The sequence below is a fragment of the Phaethon aethereus genome, assembly GCF_964289735.1.
Source record: "Phaethon aethereus genome assembly, chromosome: 4".
In the NCBI taxonomy this organism is placed as follows: Eukaryota; Metazoa; Chordata; class Aves; order Phaethontiformes; family Phaethontidae; genus Phaethon; species Phaethon aethereus.
The window spans coordinates 28,248,975-28,274,098 of record NC_138578.1 but is presented as its reverse complement, the minus strand read 5'-3'; the positions used below and the strand labels follow the sequence as shown (position 1 = coordinate 28,274,098).

General features: G+C 35.7%; 1 protein-coding gene across 1 annotated transcript in view; it reads left to right on the top strand.

Moving 5' to 3' along the window:
- Positions 1-2,403: 2,403 nt before the first annotated feature.
- GSTCD (glutathione S-transferase C-terminal domain containing) overlaps positions 2,404-25,124 on the top strand; it is a gene marked incomplete at its 3' end in the record, with an annotated part of 65,048 nt that continues 42,327 nt past the window's right edge. The window contains exons 1-4 of the mRNA XM_081999672.1: positions 2,404-3,620; positions 5,276-5,737; positions 11,487-11,741; positions 12,432-12,525. Of these exons, the coding sequence (XP_081855798.1) occupies positions 3,210-3,620; positions 5,276-5,737; positions 11,487-11,741; positions 12,432-12,525 (1,222 nt within the window). The 5' untranslated portion in view covers positions 2,404-3,209. The remainder of the gene's footprint in view (positions 3,621-5,275; positions 5,738-11,486; positions 11,742-12,431; positions 12,526-25,124) is intronic.

Here is a 25,124-nt window from a genome sequence, read left to right as displayed (position 1 = left end):
CTGCTCTGGCTGAGGAGGAAGAAAAGTCTTGGCCTTCCCTTCCTCTCCTCCCAAAAATAATTATTTCTCGATCAATTGTGCAAAATGTTCTGATTTTACAGTGTGAGCACAGTGCTGCTGTTTAAGTAGATCATGGATGTCACTGTTTCTGTGTTCTTTCTGTTTTTGTAAGAAGTTAATTTAGGTTCAGAAAAATAATTCAGTGCCTGTGGTATAGTTCACCGTGTTGCAGCTGAGAAGTGGTAAATTACTGTGTATGTTCACAAAAAAATTACTTTGACTTTTGAAGAAGTTAGTAACCACCCTCAAGCTGTCTGGCCCAGCTGTCTTCCAGAGGTTCCCTCTTCAAGGCATTTAGAAGAACAGATCTTTCCTGAGTGTACCTTTGCTTCAGTGCAAAATCCAGAGCCTTACCTAAAATGATCGAGGGAAGTGACTTTCAGTTAAGATACTATGGGCTAAAAGAAGGGGGCTGCATGCATATTCCCATTTTCTGACACTGTCAAGAGGATGGAGTGGGTAGCTCTGGACAGCATCTGCTCATCCTGCTTCAGCAAGATGGTAGTATTGGTTTATCTGGTTTGTGTGACTTCTCCGTGTGATAGTTGTATACCTGGGGATAAGAATGTGACTAGACAAATTTCAAGTCAAATTTCAAACTTCAAGGAGACAGGTGGATTAATAGGATAATGTCAGCTGTGGCATTTACTGGGTTGAATACAGAGCAGACTAATAACCAAAAAGTCATTATTTCAAATCACTTACTGTCTCGGGCACTGACTGACAGCTGCTATCTATTACTCATTGCTACTAGGTAGAAATAATTTTGTTCAACAGATTGGAGGAGAATTCACATTGGTGTTCATCCTTTCACCTACCAGTTTTCATAACAGGACATTTTTGTAATTTTAATCAGTAGCCTGTTAAATAGTACCTCTATTTGGGCATCTTTCAAGTATTTATTTTGTATTTTTAGTCTAATATATAAATAGATATAGTATCCTCTGTGGGGAAGCAGGACTTCAGAGCTGCTAGTCTGGATGAAAAAGGGCAAGGGCCAGTGTGCCTGCTGAGAGCACCTGTGTGGTGAAAAGGTTATTGTCTTACTTGTGCAGTCCTGAGTGATGGATTTGGCATAATTTGTAAAAACAGGTGGTTAACAGATGGAAACTACAGAATAATGTACTTTAGAAATAGAAACCTCTTCAGAATTTACAAAAATATTTAGCAGTTCTATACAGTATGATAATAACCAAAAAAGCTGATTATGTCCAGTAAGGTCAACCAGAAAAGAAAAAAAAATCAGTGGTGAAGTGATTTATAAGGTGAATGTGTATACCTGAGTGGCTAGAGTGGCCAGGAAAAGATGGGGTTGTATGCTCTACAGGTTCCCAAGGAAAACAAAAATAATGCAAATGGATACAAGGGTACTGTGTAATATTGAAAGTACTGTAGTTGAGGATATGAATTTGCACCAGGAGAGGTTTAGACTAGATATTAGGACAAATTTCTTTACTGAGAGAGTGGTCAAACATTGGAACAGGCTGCCCCAGGGAGGTGGTGGAGTCACCATCACTGAAAGTGTTCAAAAAACCATGTGGATGTGGCACTTCGGGACATGGTTTAGGGGGCGTGGTGGTGTTGGGTTGATGGTTGGACTTGATGATCTTAAAGGTCTTTTCCAACCTTAATGATTCTGTGATTCTGTAATTTAAATGCTTGTAACTATGGATTTAACACGTAAGACTTTTTGTGACTAATCTCCTCAACCGTACCTTCAATATATAGTTTCTTCCACAGAGCTGTACTTATGGTATTGACTCTGTCTCAATTTATAGGCTGTCAAGATTTATCCAAATAAAATAGCTTTTAGGAAAGTAGGTATTTCATTATGTATTATAGTATTCTTTGTGTGGCAGGTGCATTAATTAAAGAAAAGCAACAGTACTATTATGTTGAGTCACTGTTGTTCTGAGACAAAGTCATGTAATATAATGGTTTAAAAGTACTTCACTGTAACAATCATTATCATGATCTTTACTTAATGTCAGGTGGACTTTATTTTATTCTTCCACTGCCTCTTTTTGGACAATTGATTTGGCCCAGTGATAGAGGATATAAACCAGTAAATTTGATGTACACATCTACATGAAAAAAAGAATAATCCAATAATCTAGATATATCAAATGAAAACCTTTTTTTGCTTTTTAAATAACATCATCATATTCAAGTAACTGTACAGAGACCTTATTAATCTAGACAGGTATTTGAAAGATTGATGCTGTTCCAATGTCATTGTGCTTTCTTTATATATATATATATATATATAAAAAATACTGGCCTTTCTTAGCAACATTCAAATTTCTCCTATAATGATTGTTTTAAGAGTGCCATCTAGTGTCTAAAGCTTTTCAATATGAGTTGTAATTTATAAGTTAATGAGCAATTTTATTGAGTGATGGAACAGAAAAAATATTGCATCATTGTTTTATATTAAACTGGTATGGAATACTTTAATAGGAAAAATGTAATTTTCAACCAAGTATAAGGAAAATGAGAAGGCATTAATTTTAGCTGTGTTATTGTTCTATTTAACTGCTTTAAAGTATTTGTGTGTTTGAGGTGTTCATGTAGCGTTCTTGAAATGAAAGTTTTTTTTCTTCTCATGTGACCTTTTGACCTTCACTTAGTGTCTCACCAGGCTCTAGATTAATTTTTAATACAGAAACCAATATGTTTGCATTAGGAAGCTGTCTGTTGTAGATACGTGCTCAGGAACTTGTTTTTTTCAATAATATATGGTTAATGTTGTGGGAGATTATTGTTTTTTTTTTTTTAAAAGCCTTGCTCTAAAATGTTCATACACTAAAAAATTTAAAAGGAAATATTTTGTTTTGGTGTTGTATGTTTTGTTTAATGTCAGAAATACACTAAAATGTAAAACAGCTTTTACAGAGATCATTTCCCTATCAAAGATTTGTATGTGAAGAGACAGTGTTTATGTGAAACCATTTTTTTTCCTCTCAAGGAGGACCTGCAGTCCACTTATTCAGGCAGGATGTCTTTAGTAGTGTCTTATGTTAAAATCAGTTTTAGCAGATAGTGGAAGGACCACTGTTTCAAACCCTCTTTTTTTATTCTAAATTCTGTATTCTTTTACGAATGTTGTGTTCTGATTTCTGTTTCAGGAACTTCGGCTCAGGAAGAAGATGAAAGATAGTGCTTCTGAAGAACATTTATATTTGTGTTTTTCTCATCAGTACAGAGATAGTATCTTTCCTCTTCATACATCTATTTCACTTTTTTTGCTATCCTACTGTGACTGCAAATTATTCAAAGTTTTCTTAGTGCCGACTGGTGAAAATGTGGATGATGAGTTTGTGACAAAAAACCTCCTTGGTGATCTTGAGGTCCATTTAATCTCCAGGTGTCAGCTTCCAGGGGTTGTGCAGAGCTGCTGTTTACCTGCTGTTGTCGTGAAGGATGGCAAGTTCTGCCGAGCTGGGCTTTCCGTTGTCTTAAGGCATATAATACAGAAAACATATGAGGCAGATCCATCTAAAAAGGATGTTTTGGAACTCCTAGGCTTTAAGAAGACCTGCTTAAAAGCCTGTGCTGAAGTGAGTGCATCTCTTTCTCTTGGATACATTAATAGGGTTTTTTTATAACAATTAAATACTCTGAAGTAGACTCTTAATATTGATGTAAACTAAGTTCTTTTAGTAAAAAACTTAATTTGCTTATAAAATGAAATTTCCTCAATAGAGAAGCATCTGTAAAGATGAAAAATAATTATTTTTAAGGAGACTACTTTTTATCAGTACAAAAAGAACCTTAAGATTCAAAAAAATGGATCAGATCTTTGTTTCATGTCTAGCAGTATAGTTTCAATGAGTTATACAGTACAGCTCTTCTAACATGAAGTAAAGTAAGAAATACTTAATTTATTGTTAATTTTGGTTTCAAGAGCACCGTGTACTGTTAGCTGCCATCACTGCTGGCTTATGTTTAGCTTATGCTCACCAGGGTGATCAGAGTCTTTCCAGCAGAGCTGGAAGCTACCTGGACAGGTAGTCAGTCCCTAGCCTGTACCATTTCAGGGGTTTAGTACATCCTAGGTGCAGGACGTTTTATTGGGTTTCATGAAGTTCCTGTCAGCCTGTTCTCTCGGCTGTCTAAGCGCCTGTGATTGACAGCCCTTTCTTGCAGTTTGACTGCTCTGCTCAACTCTGTCGTCCTTGGTGTGAGTATATTCCATCTCCCTCTACCCCCAGGTCATTGGTAAAGATGGAAAAAATAGGATAGGCCTCAGCATAGACCCCTAAAGAGCTCTACTTCTAACTGACCGTCAGGTAGAGTGTGTACCATTAACCACTACTGTCCTTCGAGTTGATATTCCATCCCATTTATCACATAGCAGTTTACTCATGTGGCGGTTGATCCATCTAGACTTGCCTTCCTTGTTCTCTCAGGAGATTGAACTCCACTATTTCATGAGCGCTACATCCATGGTTTCTGTTGATTACTGTGCCTCCAAACCCATTTCATCCTTGCTGGCGAGCAGGGATGGAGAAGCATACCCTTGTGTTAGTCCATCTAGCACTAGCATAAAGACATTGTCCCTGGCATCCTCCAGAAAACTCTGGTTCCAATCTCATCTTGGAATTGCTGGAAAACTTGATTCCATGTTTCAGATGACTGTAAAGTGAGTAAGCTGAATAAGAAAAGACAAGAGTTTAAAAGTTTTAAAACCTTTAAGTACAGATAATAAGAAAAAGAGGACAAGGAAAAGAACATGGGAAAAAAGTGATTTTTTTTTTTTTAAGGTGGTGTTCAGTTAGAATAAAGTTTTTTGATGTTGCCTGCTGAAAAAACACTAATAATATAATGCGTTTCTGTAGAATAAATGTGCTCAAAATCTGTTGGGTGTAATCTTCTGGTTTTATTAGCAGTGCTTGGTAGAGATCACATAAATTGATCACAGCTTTGCTTCTCATGAGTTACGCAGCCACCCTAATCTTATGCCAATAATAGGGAGTAAAAATACGCTATACTGTATAACTGTTCATTCTGTTATGTATAAGATTTAGGTTCCTAATTCTGCTATTGCAAGAGTAATACAAAATACCTGAGCTTCTAAGATTATCGAAGAGTGTATTAAAGGCTGGAGTTCCCACCTTTGGCTGTAATTTCTTTGCTTAAAGTGTACAAAAAGGTACCCTGGATTTTTTTTATCTTTCTGTAGAGACAATAATTACATACATTTATTTGACAGGTTAGCCAGTGGACCAAGCTTTGTGAGATCAGCATACCTCTGGCTGTTGAAGGATTTTTGACGGCATCTCCTGAGCACTGTCAAACTATTCCTCCTGACATTTTACAGCTTGAAAGGAAGCTTGGAGAACCTGTCCGAGTGCATAATGATGACAAAATTCGAAGGCAAAAACTTCAACAACAAAAGGCAGATGCTAAGACTGCAGTGCCTGTACTTGGTAAAGAAGCAGCAGTGGAAGGAAAACCAGAGGAAATGCATGAACATCCACTCCCAAGTTTGGAATTGAGCATAGCTTTCTCCAAGCTACTTGCCCAGGAAGTACCAGATGCTGCCAACAGGGAGGCCCCTCACATCAGGAGAACAAAAACCTCTGACCTTCCGCTTTTGGACCATGTTTTTGCAGAAGGGCTTTATTTTACCTTGGCAGATATAGTGCTTTTGCCATGCATCCATCAGTTCTTGGTAAGGTGACAAGGTCTGCAAATATTAAGTAGTGCATATGTATTTTTTTTTTAATAACTGGAAAGTTGTAAAATGGCTTAATTTAAAATATAGCATGGCGTTTGCAATGTGAATTTAACCTGAAAGAGAAAACATGTCTTTTTTTTTGTGCAAACAAAACCAAGGATTGGTGAGATCACCGAAATTCCTTTCAAATACACAGCATATTGATACTTAGTAAACACTGTTATCTGTTAAAATATTATGCTGAAATATTTTGGCACCAGGTTGCCCAGAAAATTCATCCATGAGAATACTTAGAGTGGACACTTAAATTACATTCTAATCTGCATAAAGCAAAAGTAGGTAAGCATGAACTTATTTTCATGCTCAGATTTAGCATGCTAGATTTATAGGCATGACTCAATGGTTGTTTACTAAAATGACACCATTTTATCCATGAAGAATTTCTTGAGATTTGGAATTTTGATTCCATCATAAATGGCAAATTTTGAAAGGAGAGAGGGTTGATAATGGTATAATAATTTTAAAATACTAGAAGGGATGTCCCCAGTGAGAGATTTAAAATGGGCACTTAAAGTACATTGTAATATGCATAGAAGAAAAAGTTGATAAGCATGAACCTATTTTAATTTTGGTTACTGTGTACTGGGGGGCAAGGCAAAATAAATTCCTACCCAGTTTGTTGTACTTTTACTAGATGGCTGTTCTCCGAATGGGAATTCTTTTCAGCAAAGACTTGAAACTTTATGTGACTCTATCTTGACAGGGACAGGTTAACACCTAAAAGAAAACAAGTATCTTAGGAAAGTAAGAATGCCTTTCAGGGAGGCAGGGAGTGGAGAGAGGTTCAGGGACTATAGTGGCTTTTTAGAGGTGTAAATCCTTGACTTCTCTTACACATACTAGGGCTGAAGAGGTGCTCGGGTATTGACTAGGAGAAAACTTCCAAAAGCTCATTTGTTTATGCTACTGGTATGTAGAGTATGCATGAGAGTCTCTTGAGAATTTTTTTTGTGTCTACAAATACTTCTTTTTAAAACATGATGTGTTATGACTTACTATTTGCTTATTTCTCCTCATACTAAGTTAATTATTCTTAACCTTTGCTGTTTGTTTCTTCTCGTTCCTAGAAATGACTTCTGTGTTTGGGAGGAAACATTCCTGTGTAGCCAACCCAGCTTTAGTCTCTCTCACATAGGTGCTTTTTATCAAGCCCTCCCACAAAATAAGCCAGTTTCATTGCACATCTGTAGATAAAGATGGGTAGCTAGGACAGCATAATACCTACGTATCAGCAAACCTTTTATCCTTCTGTACAGCTTTGTTTTTACAAAACTTAATCTGTATTCTTCTTCAAGCAAGGCCTGATCACTGTGACCCTGCTCAGAAACGAGGTGTTGTGTCTAGGGAGCCAGCTTCTTTGGGATGTGCTTCAGCCCTTGAAACTTAGTAATCTGTAGTTTCGTCATTCATAGTGTTGTTGCTACTAAACGGTTTTCCACAGCTTGTGGAAGGTCTTTTGTTTACTGCAGTGAAAGGAGAAGGTCCTTGAAAAAAGTTACGTTGCTAGAAGCTCTTGGAGTGACATTTATAACTGAAAAGTTATGTTTCTGCTTGCAGTCTTACGAGATGGGCTGCTTAATTTTTTTTTTCTAATAGAATCTTGTGTTATATGTATGATACAATAACATACTGATAAAAAGTCCGCACTTCCCTTTAGGGGAGTTGAACGTTTTTCTATTAAATTGTGTAAGTATTTTGGAAGCACCAAGAGCGTGGTCTATTCAAAGATGCCTTTGCATCTCTTCTCCTTTGCAGTTAACCTAGCGCATTTCCAATACTGGACAAACACCAATGGGCTGTTTTCAATTGTCTTCATCCTTGCCTTTTTCCTTTACATCAAGAATTTTTTGCAACACAACGAGGAAAAACAGTGTATGCTAGCAAAGTAATATGGACATTGTATATAGTGGGTATATGCAAAATTTCATTCTGAGCATAGGACTGTTTTGCATCTTGTGATGTGTTTAGAGATCTCAAAATGTCCATGTACATCTCAGTCTGTATATGGAGGAGTTGGAAACCTTCAAAGAATTTCACCAAGATAAAGCAGGAAAAGCACTGGCACAGCTGGCAGTCAGGGTACCACATGGAATGTGGTAGACTGGGGAATAAATCTTTGCTCCCCCACATAGAATGTCGTTATAGAATAACACTGTTGCAAGTGGCAAAGCTGATTTTAGAAGTTTCTGCACTCCAGGATGCAGTTTGCCAGGCTATTGGTTGTCTCAACCTGACTGTAATTTTATTCAGTAAAATATTCATGTCTCTCTACCTTTAGATCAATGGTCTGTTAAAAGCTCATCTCACTACTCTTCTAGGGAGAGCCTTTAGTCAGCTGGTTATTGAATCTTTTGTGGTGGATCTCTGACTCTACAAAATTTGTCTGAGGAGACTCCGTGTGTGCGTGTTATTTTTTTATAGCACTTACCTAGTAAGTGCCAGTGTCTTGCAGATTTTGTTGTACAAATATCTTAACATCTGGACTAGGAAAATATATCAAAATATCTTTTGAGCCTAATAAAGCCATGCAATTTGATTTTTTTTTTTTTACTTTTTTTTTTTTTTACCCTCCCTCGTCCCCCTTTTTTCCTCCTACCCTTTTCTCACCTCTGGAAAGACGTAGGCCTTATTTTAGTGCGAGTGACTTGAGCTCTGCTTCAAAACCAATTTTACAGTGGAAAAAACTACTGTGGCAAGACCGTGTGAGAGCCTTGTTCAGCGCAATCTGTATACAGAGTTTTATGAGGATGTATACACAGAAAAGAATTAAGGAAATGACAACTGTGTGTTTGTTTCCCATGACAGTAAAATGATACAATGAGGTTGCCTACTACCAGTATTCCCGCAATTACTCTATGCGATTGACAGCTCAGCTGGTGTCTGTTGCCAGGAAGAGCTCTGAGTGAAGTTGGTATTTGCATTTTGATTTTGCAAGTTGTTTTGCCAAATTTGCCTTATGGTGTTTGAAAACAAATGGAATTCCTGGAGAAGATGCTGTCAAACAGATGCAGAGAAACAGTCTCTAAAATCAAGACAACCACTAGCAAACATAATATGTGACAAATGTCCAACTTAAAACTTCTTTAACCAAGATCATCCTCCTCAGTGGATTTCTATATGATGATAGCAATATGGGAGTCCAGAAGTAGGTTAATATGACTGCCTTTGAATTAAGATGAGTTATTTTACAGAAATGGTTATTAATTCATCTTTGCTTTGTTGTCTTGTTTTGCAAATCACATAACTGAGCATTAACAGCAACTTCTGTATGGATGATGCTAAACAAAAGCAGTGAGATAAAATGCTTTCCTACTATTTAAAAAAATTTAATCTATTTCAGTTGACTTTATTTTTCCAAGGCCTTTTTAAAAGAGAAGAGCCTAAGTTTTTACGGTAATGTTTGATTTACTGGTGCTGGGCATGAGGAAATTTTTGGATCAGATGCTTAATTGATTTCAGCAATTATTGAAATAATTCTGTAGATGTACCGTGAGCAGCTGAGAATGCTGTATTTATTTGCTTTTCATGTGTGACCCTTGAGCTCTGGTGGTCTGCAGCTTACAAACTACATATTGTAGAATACATTTGTGTTAGCTCGAATCAAGGATTGTCCTAAAAAAATGGCTTTCAATCTAATTTTTATTTAAAGTGTAAGAGCTCTGGGATAACGTTGCTTTATTTCTGTTCTCTGGTGAATGATGGTTTTCTGAGCAATTAGACTTTGATTCCTACAGTTATCATCAAAATGGAATAACTTACATCTGAAAGCTTATTGCAGGCAGTGGGTTGAAACTGCTCTCGTTAATGGAAATGCCAGACTTTAATTCGGTATTAAAATGTTATTTATCACTTATATAACTGGACTTCCTGGATTGTGTTTTAAAAAAAAAAGTCATTATAGTTGCACTTCCACTTTGCTTTAAGGGTGTGAATAATAATGAAGTCTTCAATGGGTATGTGTCTGGAAAGTATCATACAGTACATACAAGGAGACCTGACTAACTGATTGTACTTATAATTACCAAAAGTAAGATAATGAAGCTGAAGAGTTGTTTTTCATTACCTCATTTAATTTCTGTTATCTTTCTGAGGTTAGCTTTGTTACACTTTCTATTAGTTGTAAGTGTTTAAAATTAATAGAAGAATAACAAAAGCTCCATTCTCCATCTGGGAGAAACCACTATTCACTTTTTAAAACACAATTTAGAGCACTTGTTATCGAGTGTAACAGTGCCTCTTAGACTTACTTTCCAAACAACTTCTTCCTTAAATGAATTAATGTATTTCTGCCTGTGTTACTATTAGGATATTGAATTAGATACTAAAATTACACAGTTCATCCTGCTTCTTTTGCTCCTTTGGCTATTAGTAATTACTTGTGATTACCATAAGAACATTATAAACACAGCATGCAAGAAAGCTGCTTGAAATTTTGTGTCATTTCAAGTGTTCCTTACCTATTTCTATTTCCACACTGAGGACAAATATGTGGAGGAGCACTGTTTTTGCATGGCCTTTTCTGCCTTTTCCTGTAATCATGGTTTTAAATTTTTTGCTTGAAGCAGGCACAACATCATAGAATAGTTGAGGTTGGAGGGCACCTCTGGAGATCATCTTGTCTAACCCCCCTGTTCAGAGCAGGGTCAGCTAGAGCTGATTGCCCAGGTTCATGTCCAGTCAGGTTTTGAGTATCTCTTAAGGATGGAGACTCCACAACCTCTCCTGTAAGAGGATGATCTTCACGGGAACCCGAACAAAAATTACTTAAGTTCACCAAATGCATCCTTTTTAAAATTAGCTGGTCTTCATGTAAATATGTGATTTGGGTATCTTTTTCTGTAATATGTCCATCGCATTCTTACTTAAGAATTTCTTTTTCTTTTTCTTTTTTTTTTTACACTTAAAATTCTAATTTCTGTTGAAGGCCCCTTCATGTCACCATCGTATATACTTAATTCAGAAAAGAAATACACTAGTTACCATTGTTGTATAAAAATACGATGGTAAAAAAGTTTGAGTAAATATATGATTTAAAAAAAGAAGTTTTGTGTTTAGTGCTAGTGAAAAAAATGGAAGTCACAGATGTAGTGCAAAGACTTCAAAAAGGACTAGGGACAGTGTATGCCTGTGCCTGTTTTGCTGTTAGACATAGTCAAAGGTATGTCAGGCTTGCAGTTGCTGGCAAAAGAGCTGTCAGTGGATGGGCTTTTAAGGGCTTGTAGAGTGCCTGTGGGAAAGAAGAACATTCAGGTACCATAATGTCTTGCTTAGAGTTAGGTATTCATTGCAAATTACTGTGGTGGTGTTTGGTTTGGGTTTTTTGTGTGATTACCAAACAAAACGAATCATTCCCTTGTCTGGAAATAGCAGATGACTAAGAATGTTACTTCAGTTGTCTTTTCCTGTTACTGACTGAAATTATGGTTGAAATTGGTCATGTAAACCTTTTCATCCTACTAAGCAAATGGGAATTGCAGATAAAGTCTAAATGGCCAACTGGCAATTCCACCTGCAGGCCTGAGCTCTTAAATAGCTAGTGTTTTGCATAGCTAGCTCTTACTCAGCTAGCTATGAGTAAGCATGCTCAGCATGCAGCAGAGCTCACTTCTGTAGTTCATGCTTTCTTGTGGCTTGTAGGAAGAAATTTACAGCAGCAAGTAACCTTTCCGTTTTATTTTTCTAGGTTTCCAGCAAAAAACAAGGCAAAAATCTGGTAAATTTGCCTCTGATATCCAGTTGGTATCGAAGAGTTCAAGAAGTACCTGGAGTAAAGAAAGCTGCTGGCAAATGCAATATGGACCTTCTCCAGCTTCCAGAGTTAATGTCTGCTCCAGCGGAACAGCTGCAAGACTTCTCTTCAATTCCTGATGAATTAGAAGAGGAGAATGAAGACAGTCATTTTATAGGTGGTCCGAGGCCAACTATAACTAAGTTAATGGTAATTTAAGCTTTTTGATGAGTTATTTTTAATAGTAATAATCTGTTTGATTTGGAATAGGTGAAACTTACTAGAATTGCAGAAGCTAAGTCTGACAGCCTTGCACAGTTTAATACCTTTTGCCCATCTTCTGTCTGATATGCATTGACTTAGAAGTGATTTTTTGTTGTTGTTGTTCTGTTACGATATTTGCTCAATTCCTGAATCGATCCAAGATAGGACTGCTGGAATCCCTATCAATAATTCTGAATAATCAAAGTAACTTTGTTTGAATTGCAGTATTGTATTCCTCTTTTAAAGATATTTATATAAAGGATGAAAAAAAATGTTGCTTTTGTATTTGGCTTCATTATTCTATCATTTCTGTTGTTTTTTAGACAGTTTTGGACAGCTGGGAACCCTAATGGGTTTTGTTAGAAACTATCTATCATGTTCCATAACTGTCAATATTTTTAGCATAGATGCTGACAGAATTTCATAAAGAAAATTAACAGGACTTTCTTTTGGAAATGAGAGAAATACATAATTTGAATCCCATATGATGTAAAGTCAGGTGCCAGTTTAGTTTCAGTTAGGCTGAAAGTGTTGCACAGTTTGAACTGATGCCATAAAATTCAGTGGGAATTTTGCTACCAACTTCAGTGGGTAAAGGATCAGGGTCTTAATTTTCCTGTCCGCCCTTTCACGTAGGAAAATGGTATTGAAGCAAAGTTTTCTCCTCATCCATGCCCCAACTGGACCCTAGACTGGACCAATCTACCATCTGCAGTCAATCCTGGAGAAGGTAAAAATTTCTATGTATGTGTATATGTATTTAACAGTGCCGCCTTCTGGTGGAGCTGCTTAACTGTTTTATAGGAAAATATGTCACCTTTCATTGTATTTCAGAGCTCTAAAACAGGTAAGCAGTTTTAAATCTTATTTTAAAATTCAGTCTGTTTGGGACACATGGTGGGATGACTTCCCTCAGGTCATCAAGAGTTGATGTCCAAATTCGGAATACAAGCTTGACCTTGGTTCCTGAACCATATTTTTTCCCACTGTTACCTACTTTTCTGAACTTCTCTTCATATCTAGAACAGAAGATTCTGACTACATGATGTTAATGTAATCAGCATGAATGTTTTATGTAGACTATTTCTCCCAAAGGAGCAGCAGCTGATTTTATTTTGATGAAAATAATATTCATTAACAAAGTTTGGTAGCTATATATGAGTGAGTCTTCCCTTTTGTGGCAGTGTTCCTTGCCCTCTAAGGGTTGTTTACTTTGCTGGATTGTAGGGCAGTCTGTTGCCTAGTGGCTATACTTCTACAGAGAAAAAACTGATTTATCGCAGTGTTTGTTGTTTTCATTGGTGTTGTGAGTGTTGAATACCTCTCCCACCACACAGCAGAGTTTCCTCTAAAAGGTCTTACAGATACTAGCAGACAGTAAGAAGTTAGTGGACAGTAACTCCTTTCTACACAGAAGAAAAAAGTTTGTATTCTTTTGTGTAAATAAGATAACTTAGATACTGGAGTCAGTCTAGCCTTACTAGCCTAGAACTTCTGATTTAAAGAATACAGAAATATACATGCAACATACAGATGCTCTTCAATGACCAATATATGAAATTCCTCACAGAATATGCTAGGAATCACTGAATAGCTATAGGCACTTACAAAAGATACTCCTTTAATAAAAAACCCCAAACCAACTAACTGTATGAATACAAGCATGTATTCCCATCTACGATATACAGTCTATAAAAATAAGATCAAATTTGAAGTTGGTTTCCTGTGGTTTGGATCTGTGTGTAGTTCATAAAGCCATGACAAAACCCTCATGCGTACCAGGAGTAGATTCATAATTTTATATAAAGTGTCCATCCTTATAACATGATCTGTTCTCCTCCGGTTTTGTCCTGAGAGAACTCTTCACTGGGCAGTTACTGACTGAAATTATGGTTGAAATTGGTCATGTCTTGACCAATGTCATAAAGCATGCCTTGCTTTAATTATTGATCCTTTCTTTCCTTTAGCATGGAAGAAAAAAACAAACAAAACAAAACTTGGGTTTGCATCTGTCAACATCACATCATGCTTCTTCAGACTTTGTGTGTATGTTTTGGATATACTTTTTATGTTAAAGTAGCTTTGTAGTCTGACTGCTGAAATGCTTAGGGAGGATTATGTGCATTGAGTTTCTGCGACACGTTCCAGTATTTTGTCGGAAGGGAATAAACATTTCCAATGCTCAGGGTTTTGGCTTTAAGTTTTAGTTCATACTTTTGTCAGGATATCACTTTTCTTCTATTTGAAAGAAAATTATGAAAAATTTGAAAAATACAAAATTACATAATGAATCTTATATTTGGAAATTTTGTGCTGGCAGCAGTCTCTCAGACTCGGTTTGACTGGGAGAAAAATAAACTCCTGCTGCTTCCTGCTTCTGTGCGTGCTCGCTCTCTCCTTTTTCATGCTTGCTGAAATAATTACTAATGATGTTGATGTCTGAAATCAGTTTTCAGTTCAATTTTTTGGAAGATTTGCTAGCTCAGCAAGGTGCCAAGGGAGAACTTTCGTCTCCTTCCACCCACGATCACAGTGATGCTTATGCCATTTTCTGGTTTAGGGAAATTCCAAATGGTTCTACTTTTAGTCCAGGAGCAACGGAGTCACACAATACCGAAAGAAATTTCCTGATATGAGAATTAATTTTTCTTTTCAGTTGGATATATCTGCATGCTTACCTCTGCTGTTCTAAGTAGTGCTGTTCTAAGTGGTACTGTTCTCTGTTTCCTCATTCTTTTGCTAGTACAGCCTAACCACTGTTAAATGAATGAAATTTTCAATATTTTACTACTAAATCGTACCTGTCACACTAAGAAAATAGTCACTGAATCTGAAAGGATTTTAAACTGGATTTGAGTAATGCAATTTAAGCATTCAAACAGATTACCCCTGTAACTGGTAAGTAAATTTCCTCTTACAAATGTTCATAGCAGTTGAGACAAAGTAGAGAATGTTTCAGTTAAAACTCACTTTGTTTTTATCCACAGCAAATTTAATTTGCTGGCAAATCTTAACACAATAGTATACATGATATACTTTCTTTACTCTATCTCAGCTTAGATAACTCAGAATTTGTGTTATATATTTATGTGTGAAGTTCTGGGATTGAGTTGTTCCATCTATCTGTAAGATTAATTAGACCACCTTGCTGTCACAGCTGTTTATTACAGAAAAGAATTACTGATGATTGCAGGTCTAATGTATTATTTAGATGATACATTTAATTTCATTCAGTTTTTTTGATAGGGATTATCGTTACAAAACTAAGGTTTATGACATCATTGTTTGCATTTCATTTGCTTAGTCATTTCTGAAGCAGAATGAGATAGTCTATTCTATTCTAACTATTTCAGTTGGAAGGGACCTACAACAATCATCTGGTCCAACTACATGACTAATTCAGGGCTGACCAAGTTAAAGCATGCAATTAAGGTCATTGTCCAAATTTCTTTTAAACACTGTCAGGCTTGGGGCATCAACCAGCTCTCTAGGAAGCCTGTTTCAGTGTCTGACCACCCTCTCAGTAAAGAAATGCTTCTTATGTCCAGTCTAACCTCCCCTGGTGCAGGACTGAACCATTCCTACACAAAAACGTGTGTTAGTACTAGTCCTGATGCGATTTTTAAAAGCTGTTTGACCAAAATGGAGTCATGTTTACATTTTAGATATACTCCAGCTTTTAAAATTTCTGCCTTTATGACAATTACTTCTAAAATATTTAGCTTCTAAAGTTGTGTGTATCTGCCTTGAGACATGTGTGAATCTGTAAGCCTTTGTGAGCATCTGGACTGTATTTGAAACATTCCAAAATACCCCAAAATATAGTATCTTATTGCCCTCTGTAACTGTTGATATTCTAGGATATTGTAGTTCTTGAGTTGTTGTTACAAACTTTCACTTTTGGAAGGAACACAAAATATTTCATTTATTTTAAAATGTATTGTAAATGCTGGTTTCTGTTCTAGTTTACTGTATAAAAACTTGGCCAGTACTTTAACTGTGTTTTTTTTAAGCTTGTTTTCCAAATCTACGTTTAGATCAGAAATATGTTGACGTTATCTATTAAATACAGAAGTCAAAACCCTTCAGGACTTTGTTGTTTCTTCCAAATCACATAGAGTATAAAGACTTACACCTAAGCACACAAATCAAGCCTGTGTGGCTCAATGCATGTCTTGATATTGAAAATTTAATTTGTGCAAAATCTCAAAAGAAAATGTAGTATTTATAAGTCATATCAGAGGTGATATACTGTAAACTTGTATGCCATTAGTGAAACACCTATTTGCAATAAATACTTCAGCTGGCTGTAGAGACACCTCAGAGGTCCTAACCAAGCTCAGTGCGTGGTTGTGTTGAGCTTTCCACAGAAGTAAAGGTACATGCGGTTGCAAATACGTACAGACAGTAAAAGAAGAGGGTGGCAGGTCAGAATATAGAAGCGTAGGTGGTCACAATGTGAGACTGAAGGAAAATGAGATACTTGCATCAGCAGCACAGGAAAATAATCACATGATGTATGTCAGCATAGAAAATGTTTTCATTTTTTCCCTGACAGGATGGTGGCTGAAATTTTGGGAATAGGAGGGACTTCATGAAATAAGAATGCTATAGGGAAATACTGTGCTATTACTGATTAAATGTGAGGTCTGGGAAAGAGGAGGTTATATTTAACTAGATTTGTGACCAACAAAGAAATGGGGAATCTTTTCTGTGGTTTCACAGTTCAAATTAGGCAGTGGTAGAAAGGATTTTTTTAAACTGTTTTGGAACTTCAGTCAACTCTGGAGTCTTTGTGTCCCTGGTCCTCTATGTGTGTGAAACTGTTCCTTTTCTTCAGGTTAATTTCCTATTAGCTGCAGAGACTTTGAGGATATCTAGATCAGTCACTGGTTAGGATCCGAGATGCTTCCTTTAGCCTTACCCAAAGCACATTAAAGGGAGGGGGAAAGTGCGTGTATGACGGGGCAGAGAGTGATAACCGTTGTCGCTGCTTTGTGATTCTGATGATACATGGGGACGCAAGTCGTTGATAATGTAATTTTTTCATCAAACATTTTGTTCACTGTGAAACAAAAAAAGGGAGAAAGGTTGTATTTTTTAACACAAATCTATTGCTTTCTTTGAAACAGCTTTTAATTTATTTAAGTTTTTTACCCAACTGTGAAATTCAAGAATGAGAAATAATTGACCCACAGTCTCACAAACCCCTACTTCTTTTCTCATGAGTTGAAATACTTGTTATTTACTTGAAATACTTCAAATAAAACACTTTTCTCTTTGGTATCTCATTCTGAAATTACCAGCTAGACTGACAGAGTGTGCATGTGATGGTATTTACTTACAAAGGTGGTGGTTAGCTGTGAGAAAATGTATACTATTCTTTGCAAAGTGTGAAACTGCTCACAGAATGAATGTAGCAAGTAGTAAACTACATTCTGTAGGCTTGTGAGTAATGCCTTCTTCCTCATAAAAATATTTTTTCTTAAATGAAGGAATTTTAGTAGGTCAGTGGAAAGACCACTATAATAAAAATCAGGAGTACATGCACAGTAGGAGATAAAGGGTTCAGTTACAGAATCTGTGAAGAGTTTGAGGTAGAGGAAGTTAGTTTAAAAGCTGTAGGCAAATAAAGCAAGCTAGATCAAAATAAATGAATACATTTTACAAGTGCAGCTTGCTCTTACCAATTAATAGAAGACATGGAGCCCTTTAACTTTGTAGTTGCTCCTATTCATAGGGCCAATTTTTGCTAAACAAGTGCATTTTAATGGATTCTGTATAAACATGACTCCATGTTGAGTATTTTATATGCTTTGTTATTCCTAATAAGAAATTGATGGATTCCTAGCATTGAATTAATTGGGACAAGTGTTTGACTTGAGGAGGTGAAATTTTCCATGTATGATTTTGAAAAAGCCAATAGAGAAAAGGAAAAGGCTGTTCACATCTTCTGTGTGCAGCACACAGGTGTAAGAAAGGGAGTTAATCCACTGCAAGGCAGTGCATACCTGCCTAGCTAAAGACAGAATGGCTTTGAACAATTTTGATTTACACTTGCTGTGTGATCTGTAGCAAGTTGATCACCAAATTAAATGACTATATAAAACTGTCACAGAAAGGTTAGCCTGAATAAAATGATCCCCTGATTGATACTTGCACTTTGTTTGCAGTCAAGTCTTCAGAATTTGGAGAAAGTTGCTAGATTTTTAGAATGCTTAACTTTTAAAATGAGACAAAATTTGGAAAGCCCAGTATCAACTGTTCAGGCATAAGGCTGTCCCTTAAAGGGTACTTGAAGAGACTTGTTACCTTGATTTATAAGCCACAGAATAAGTCATAATATACTGTAAATGTTTATTTTGTAGGGAAAAAAAAGCAGAATTCAGGAAATACAGGTATATAATATTTAAAAGGTTGCCTTTACGTTGTTTTCTTTTCCTAAATAATTTACGTTAGCTGAGAATTCGATCTTTGGTGCTTTTTTTTTTTGAGGGGCCTGCTTTTATTAATAGGAATATTTTAATATATGCATGAATATAAATCTTACTAAAGGTGCCATATTCAGTTATTTATGTATGTATAGAGTGCAGAATTTTCACATTAGAAATAGAGATCTTGTCTGATTTACAGAAGGAATGCTGACATGAGGATGAAGCTCTTCTTACTCTGCCACCTTTCTTTATGTTTGGTGGTGGTGATAATTCTTTCCTGAAAGGAAATGCTGCATTTTTGGGTTCCGGATATTATTTTATTTGGCAAAAACATAAATGAAACTGTTTGAACATAATTTCTGATGACTGGTTATCTCAAACCATTTGAGTATGTAATTTGAGTAAGTAATGATGAGGAAGTCTAGTATGCAGCTTTGAAAATTGACGTCACAATATATATAGCCAAATGAAGAATAGAAAATGTTATTAAAATTATTTTGAATGAATTAAGAATGTGGAAAGGTGGAAATTTCCACTATCTGTATGTGTTTCACTGGGAAAAAAAAAAAAGAGCTCTTGATGGTATATCTCTGCAGAGGAATTGTTTGTCACAATGTCTTTATCCTCTTTAAAAAATATCCTCTTTAAAAACATATAACTGAAAACCCAAGACAGTGAAACTTGCTTTCCTGTAGAAGGAGGATCTTCGTGTTCCACAGTTGTTACATAGAGCTTATGCTCATGTTTTCTTTGTGGCCTTAATTATTTGCAAACCGGGTTTTGTGTTTAAGCTACTGTCCTACATAACTTAGGGTAACTGTAATAGAAATCTTTTTCTGGCAGAAAGAAAAATGAATTACAGATATTTGGCTGATACTTTGTTGCACTGGAATTGTTAAAATACCTTAGGAAGGCAAGAGTGTTTTCCTTCATTGGCAAAAATGAATCTGCTAAATAAAAATTCACTGGGATGTGGACCTCAGAAGTGCTTCTGTAGTTGGACAATCATTGATCTTGACAATCTCATTTATGTGTATTATTCCAGAGCAACTTGGTTTGTCCTCTGGGGTCAGCTCTCAAAAACTGAGTTAATTCACTGTAAGTGCTTTGCAGAAACTGAGTACTGTGTCAGTAATTTGCTATTCTGCATACTCTCCATACCTACTCTCCTCCTCTGTCCATAAACACTGATTTTATAGGACATTTTATTATAAACTTGCATTAGGCTTTGAGAAAGTATTTGTAAATGAAGTATGCAGAGGAATTTATTTCAGTAGTTCACTTCCTCATCTGCTTTCTATGGGACATCAAGTTAAATTTTTTTTCCATTTACAAATAAACAGTACAAATATAGTCTAGCTTAGGACTGGCAGTTCCTTCATTAAATGACAAATTAGCACAATCAAACAAGTTTCACCATGATGCCTGTTCATCAGGTTTGAGCAATGTCGCTGTTCAGAGTGATCTCTAGTCTTAATTTCCGGTGTGCATAACTTAAGAATTGTGGCATCAGCTGATTTGTCTACAGTTGAGATAAAACATCTGGTCTTTCTTTGAAGACTAAATATACATGTAGTTATGAGGCTATTTTTAAAATTCGTTTACCTATTTACTAGGATGTTGTTTTGTAAAAGGATTGCTCAGGTCCCCAAACTCTCCCCAGCTCCTCCTAACCCCCTACCTCACCCAATAACTCTATTATCTTTAATCTGGACAGGATCTGAAATACTAATCTAGTAACAAATGCCTCTCTATTCTGTTTCTTTAGATCAGTAACATTCTTTAAATTCATCAATTCATACATTGTAAAGCTAGATAGACAATATGATCATCAGTACCTGTCTTCTGCCTGATTCTACCTATAAGCTGAATTTGTAATTGCTTGCGTCAAGCAGAATGATTCATAGAATAATAATGTTAAAAAGATACCTGTTTGAAGGAGGAGTTGCGGGTTCATAGTATAATTTTATTTCTCCAGAATGGAGATTAAACTGTAAATCAGATATTCTAAAGTGAAGGAATAAGTTATGAAGGACAGCATTTTTTAAAAGGAACTTCTCTTAAACATATCAAGTGGACCAACAAGAATGAAATGAAGTTTACAATTTTAGTTTAGAGACATCTTCAGAACTTAATTACCTTTAAATAACACAGGCTAGAAAAATAGCAATAACACAGAATGTAGTGTTATAATTCTGTGGAATTAACTGATGTTTTGATTAAGCAGTCTCAGTGGTATACCAGACAACAATCCTGGAGGATCAGTGTTAGCCTTAGCTTCCAGAAGTTATATTAAGTAAAAGATACTTTGATGTAGTGTGGCCTCTCAACAGGGAAGGTACAGAGACTACTTAACTTGGCAGAAGAAAGTTTTGAAAATTTTTCAGCCCTCATTTATCATATACAAAATTAGCTTTAATGAAATGAAGAAAGAGGCATCAGTGGGCTATGACGACATTCTTTATTTGATCCATGAACAATTGAAAAGCCTGTCTTCCGACTGAGTTCCCTGTGTTTTGGACATAAGGTTGATTTCTTGGCTTTTCACCCTTATACCAAATGACTATCAATCATTCAAACTTCACGTGATTAGACATTAGTGATGCTTTAACAGTTGCTGTATTTTTAGGGTGGGGTTTTTTGTTTTTTTTTTTTTTTTACAACGCTGAAGGAAAACAGCATTAAATGATGTCATTATCTTTTAACCAATTTAAAAGTTTGTGACTTTGAGTCCATATTAAAATTGTTTGTAATTGCTAACAGAACTGACTAACATAATAACTGTGGAACAAATGTTTTGTTAGATGCAGAGTTACTTGATTTGAAATAGTTGTCAGGATTGATTCAATATATGCAAGTTGCTTCTAAGATTATTTTGTGAAGATAGGTCACAGTTATTCTATTTTGTTCTGCTTTTTGTGTTGGTATTACCTTTGGAATATTTTAGACTTGAGAAATGCTTTCTGACTGACAATACATGATGCTTACAAATCAAAGCTGTTTTGGGGAATTTGATATTTTATTACAATTTTTGCTAATCAAGGGATGCAAATTATGTATTTTACTTTAAATGTTTAAATCAACAGTGTTTCTAAAATGAGATCCAGGAAGTTACTTATTCTATTAAAAAAGAAGAGTTAAAAGAAACACTTTAAAGTTCTCTCTTTCCCTTCCAAGCCTGTCAGAACTTTTTGAAGGACTTTGAAGATTATTGTTATTTAAAAATAGTTTCATAGCCTGTTTCAGTATCTCAAGCATCCTGAAGCAGGAACTCATCCTTCTTCTTCAACTGATTTTTCCATATCAGACAGCTCTTTGCCTGCAAACCACATGGGTAACAATCCAAGGGAAACTCAGTGAAGCTGCTTCTCATTAACCTCTCCTTAAAGTTATAGTTTTGCTGCAGTCATTTAAATGAGTTTAAACCACATTTATGATTGTATTGTGTTTTGCAATTCAAGGTCTGGAAAACCTGTGATGGCAATGGAGCCAGGTTGCCTCATATTCTTAATAAATACTTGAGAGGTAAATAATTTTAAGTAACAAAGAGAAAGGGAAATGCTCGTGTCTTGAATATAGGCAACATTGGTATTTGAGGTGTTAAGTGTAAGAAAATGGAAGCTTATTACTGCGATTTCACTACTCTTATGTGGCTTATTTTAAAAAGAGGATTCTTGCAAAACACTAGAGTTCATATGTGACTTCTCTGGATCTTTTGACTGTTCTTGGATATAACGTTGCATAGTTTGCCTGAGGACAATTTTGATGGGAGTTAGAATGCAATTACTGATTTTTAGACAAAAACATCTTTAAGTATAGCTGGAAATAGTAAATTATGCATGCCACCAAAACAGATAACTTGTCCATGTCACTAGACACTGTTCCTACTGTTACTGTGCTTGCCCTCCATTTTTATTTTGTGAATGTCTTGGTTACCAAACTAAAGAAGGGAAGGGAATGCATTATTTTATATTTTTAAGATGCCTATGTGGAGACAGGAGGCAAAGCTATTATATGACTAGGTTAAACTAGCATGTAATAATGATTTTTAGGTACAATATTTTACTGAAATGAATACCTTTTGAAAATATAGGAGGTTTGTATGCCTCATGAAAACAATGCATCTGCATTATGAGGGATACAAGTTTAGTACATTTATGTTTGCTTGCAGTCTGTTGCATTTTTTAAGTGATGTTTTGATCTGACTTGCTTAACAGCCTCTGAAATATTCAAAATCTGCAAAGACAAAAGAGCATTTGCTAGTGTACCTTATTGAAAATCGTACTAGAAAGAATAATATAAAATTCTAACAGCTGCATTTTTGATTCAGTTAGGACACATTCTCATTGGTATTTGGCCTGTTCTGTAAGAAATTATTATGGTAAGGGTGATTGATGGACTTTCCATAGGGCTGATAATCATACTGAAAAGTGTTACCTTTGTTTTAGTGCCTTACTGTGTGGAGTAAGTGTAAACCCTCAGAGAATTACTGAAGCCTTAGCCCTTCATACTGAATATCCCTGATAACAGAAGTTCAGTTTCTGATGAAGCTTAATCCATAGAGGTACAGTTTTACAACTTCTTGGGTTTTTTTTTCTTTTTTTTTTGTATGTCCTTGTTAATTGTGAGTTTATTAGGCTTCTGAGAGATTTGCTTTATGGAATACAGTATATAAAGTTCAGTGGAGGCTTTTTTTAGTCCTGTTGTGGTTTGTGTTTGTTTACTGAACATTTCTAAATGCTGCAATTTGCTAGTTGAAATGTTTTAGGGATTTATGTTTTGGGAACTGAAGGCAATTCTTAATGATTTGTTTTTGTAAATTCATAGTAGTCTTAGTTTTCACAGTTAAATTAAAGCATGTTGTTGATTAATCACAGTGAACTTTTACAAAATGCCTGCATCTGACAGTCACTGGCCTAAGCTGGCTATGTGTAGATAGAATTTGAGTGTGATCTGCCCTTGATAGAAAAAGTAGTCTTATTAGACTGTGGGGTTTTTTTTTTTTCCCTTTTGTCTCTAAAGTTCTCACACATACGGAAGGACATCAAAACCAAAAGCATTAACTCATAGATGACTAGCAGAGATATAGAGAGATATATATATTTTTAACAGCACATGTCTTCCTCAGAAATCTTTAATGAATGTGAAATAGCCTGCTAAGTAACTCTGGCCTTTTGTTTTGTTTAAACTGTTTGGTCTTTCTTCTCCTCCTGATATCATTGTAGTAGAGTTTACTTGTTTGTTTGCCCCTTTTATATTTCTCTGTTGCTTGTTCATGGGATAGCAGAGCCCCAGAGTTATATTATTTATCTCTTAAGCCAGAGGATTAGAGAACAAGTTTCTGCTAAGTACTTCATAGCATGGAGGTGCAGGTCATTCTTTATGGAAGATTACTATTGAGGAAAGGAGGATTAATGATCCATTCTAGCAATTTTGGTTTCGGATAATGCCCAGCAAAAATACAGGACGGATGATTCATGTGATCCGAAAAGACATTTTCTTCTAAACATGGCTCAACATCATTGGCAGGGGTATTTTTGGGGAAGCCAGAGTGTGTAGAAATGTATCTCCTTTAATGGTCAATAAGGTGTACTTAGGAGTGATGCTGTGGTACAAAGTGATGCTTTGTAGACAGTGATGACACATTTCTTGCTCCTTTTTGCTTGGAAACTACATATGAGAAGGCATTTAACGTCTTTTTTTTTTTTTCCTGAGTCCTGTTTATAGTGTTGCCATTTCATAATTACTGGTTCCGTATATGCCGTCCAGTCTGAATTAGACAGATGCCAACCATTCATGCACTGCTGGCCCTCAGAAGGTCCTCATGTCAGCTGGATAACTAGTTGTCAAAAAAATCTGCCTGTTTCAGAACTTCAGCAAAAATATGAACAGATAATTAGATGGAGGAATGCTGGCTTTTTTTTTTTTTCATGTTCCATTTATTTTCTCTTGCTTGCCTCTGAATAGGTCAAAATAGGCTTCACATCTGCCACTATGAGGAAGAACTAAATGCCTATTTCTGGAGTTTTGCTCTTCGCACTACAAGTGCAAACTTTCCTGCAGAGTGTGTATATATATATGTAGTATTCAAACTTAGAGCAAATTCATTTTTATACCTTATTGAGTTTTAAATCTGTATGTACCTGATTTTCAGCATGGTTTTGTAATGATGTGCCCATTTTTGGAATACAGAGTCCTTTAAAAACCTTTGGATACCATCTAAAAACTTGTAAAGATGTGTAAAGAAATCCTGTCCTGTTTCCACATAAGCGTGAAAAGATCACTTTTACTTCATTGGGGCAAATATTTTCTTTTCTGAAAGATCTGTTTTAACTTCTGAAATGTTTTAATAAAATATTGTAGTAATGAATTCCATATGCATTAGCATATTTGTATTAATTACAAAGATTTAGGAGGAGGGGGAGTTAATGCCTGCCTTTGCAAATATTTGGAATATGCTATTGGATAAAAAGTTAAATTGTTGATGACATTAGTCTTCATAATTTTTTTTCAAGAATATACTAGTATCTTATTATTCCAGTTACTGTACAATTTAAATTGGTCTTTTGTACCATCAGCATTGTCTTTAAAAGCGGTATTTAATCTGCTTCAGTATTGTGGTATTTCTTGCTGTAAAATGTCTTTACTGCTTATTTGAAGATGGTTCTGTAAGTTTTCTCATTAGACTTAAATCCCAACTACATTGATGATAGGGTATAACCACTGTACAGCTTGTGTCCTTCAGCTATTTAATGTGTCATCCATTTGCCATATCTGAGAGTATGGGGATTCATAATTCATACAGCTAATGTAGCATAATTAACAAAAGGATTTAAAGGGTTTTTTTTCCTTTCTTTGCAGTATCTTTATAGGTCACTTAGATTGTTGTTTTCTA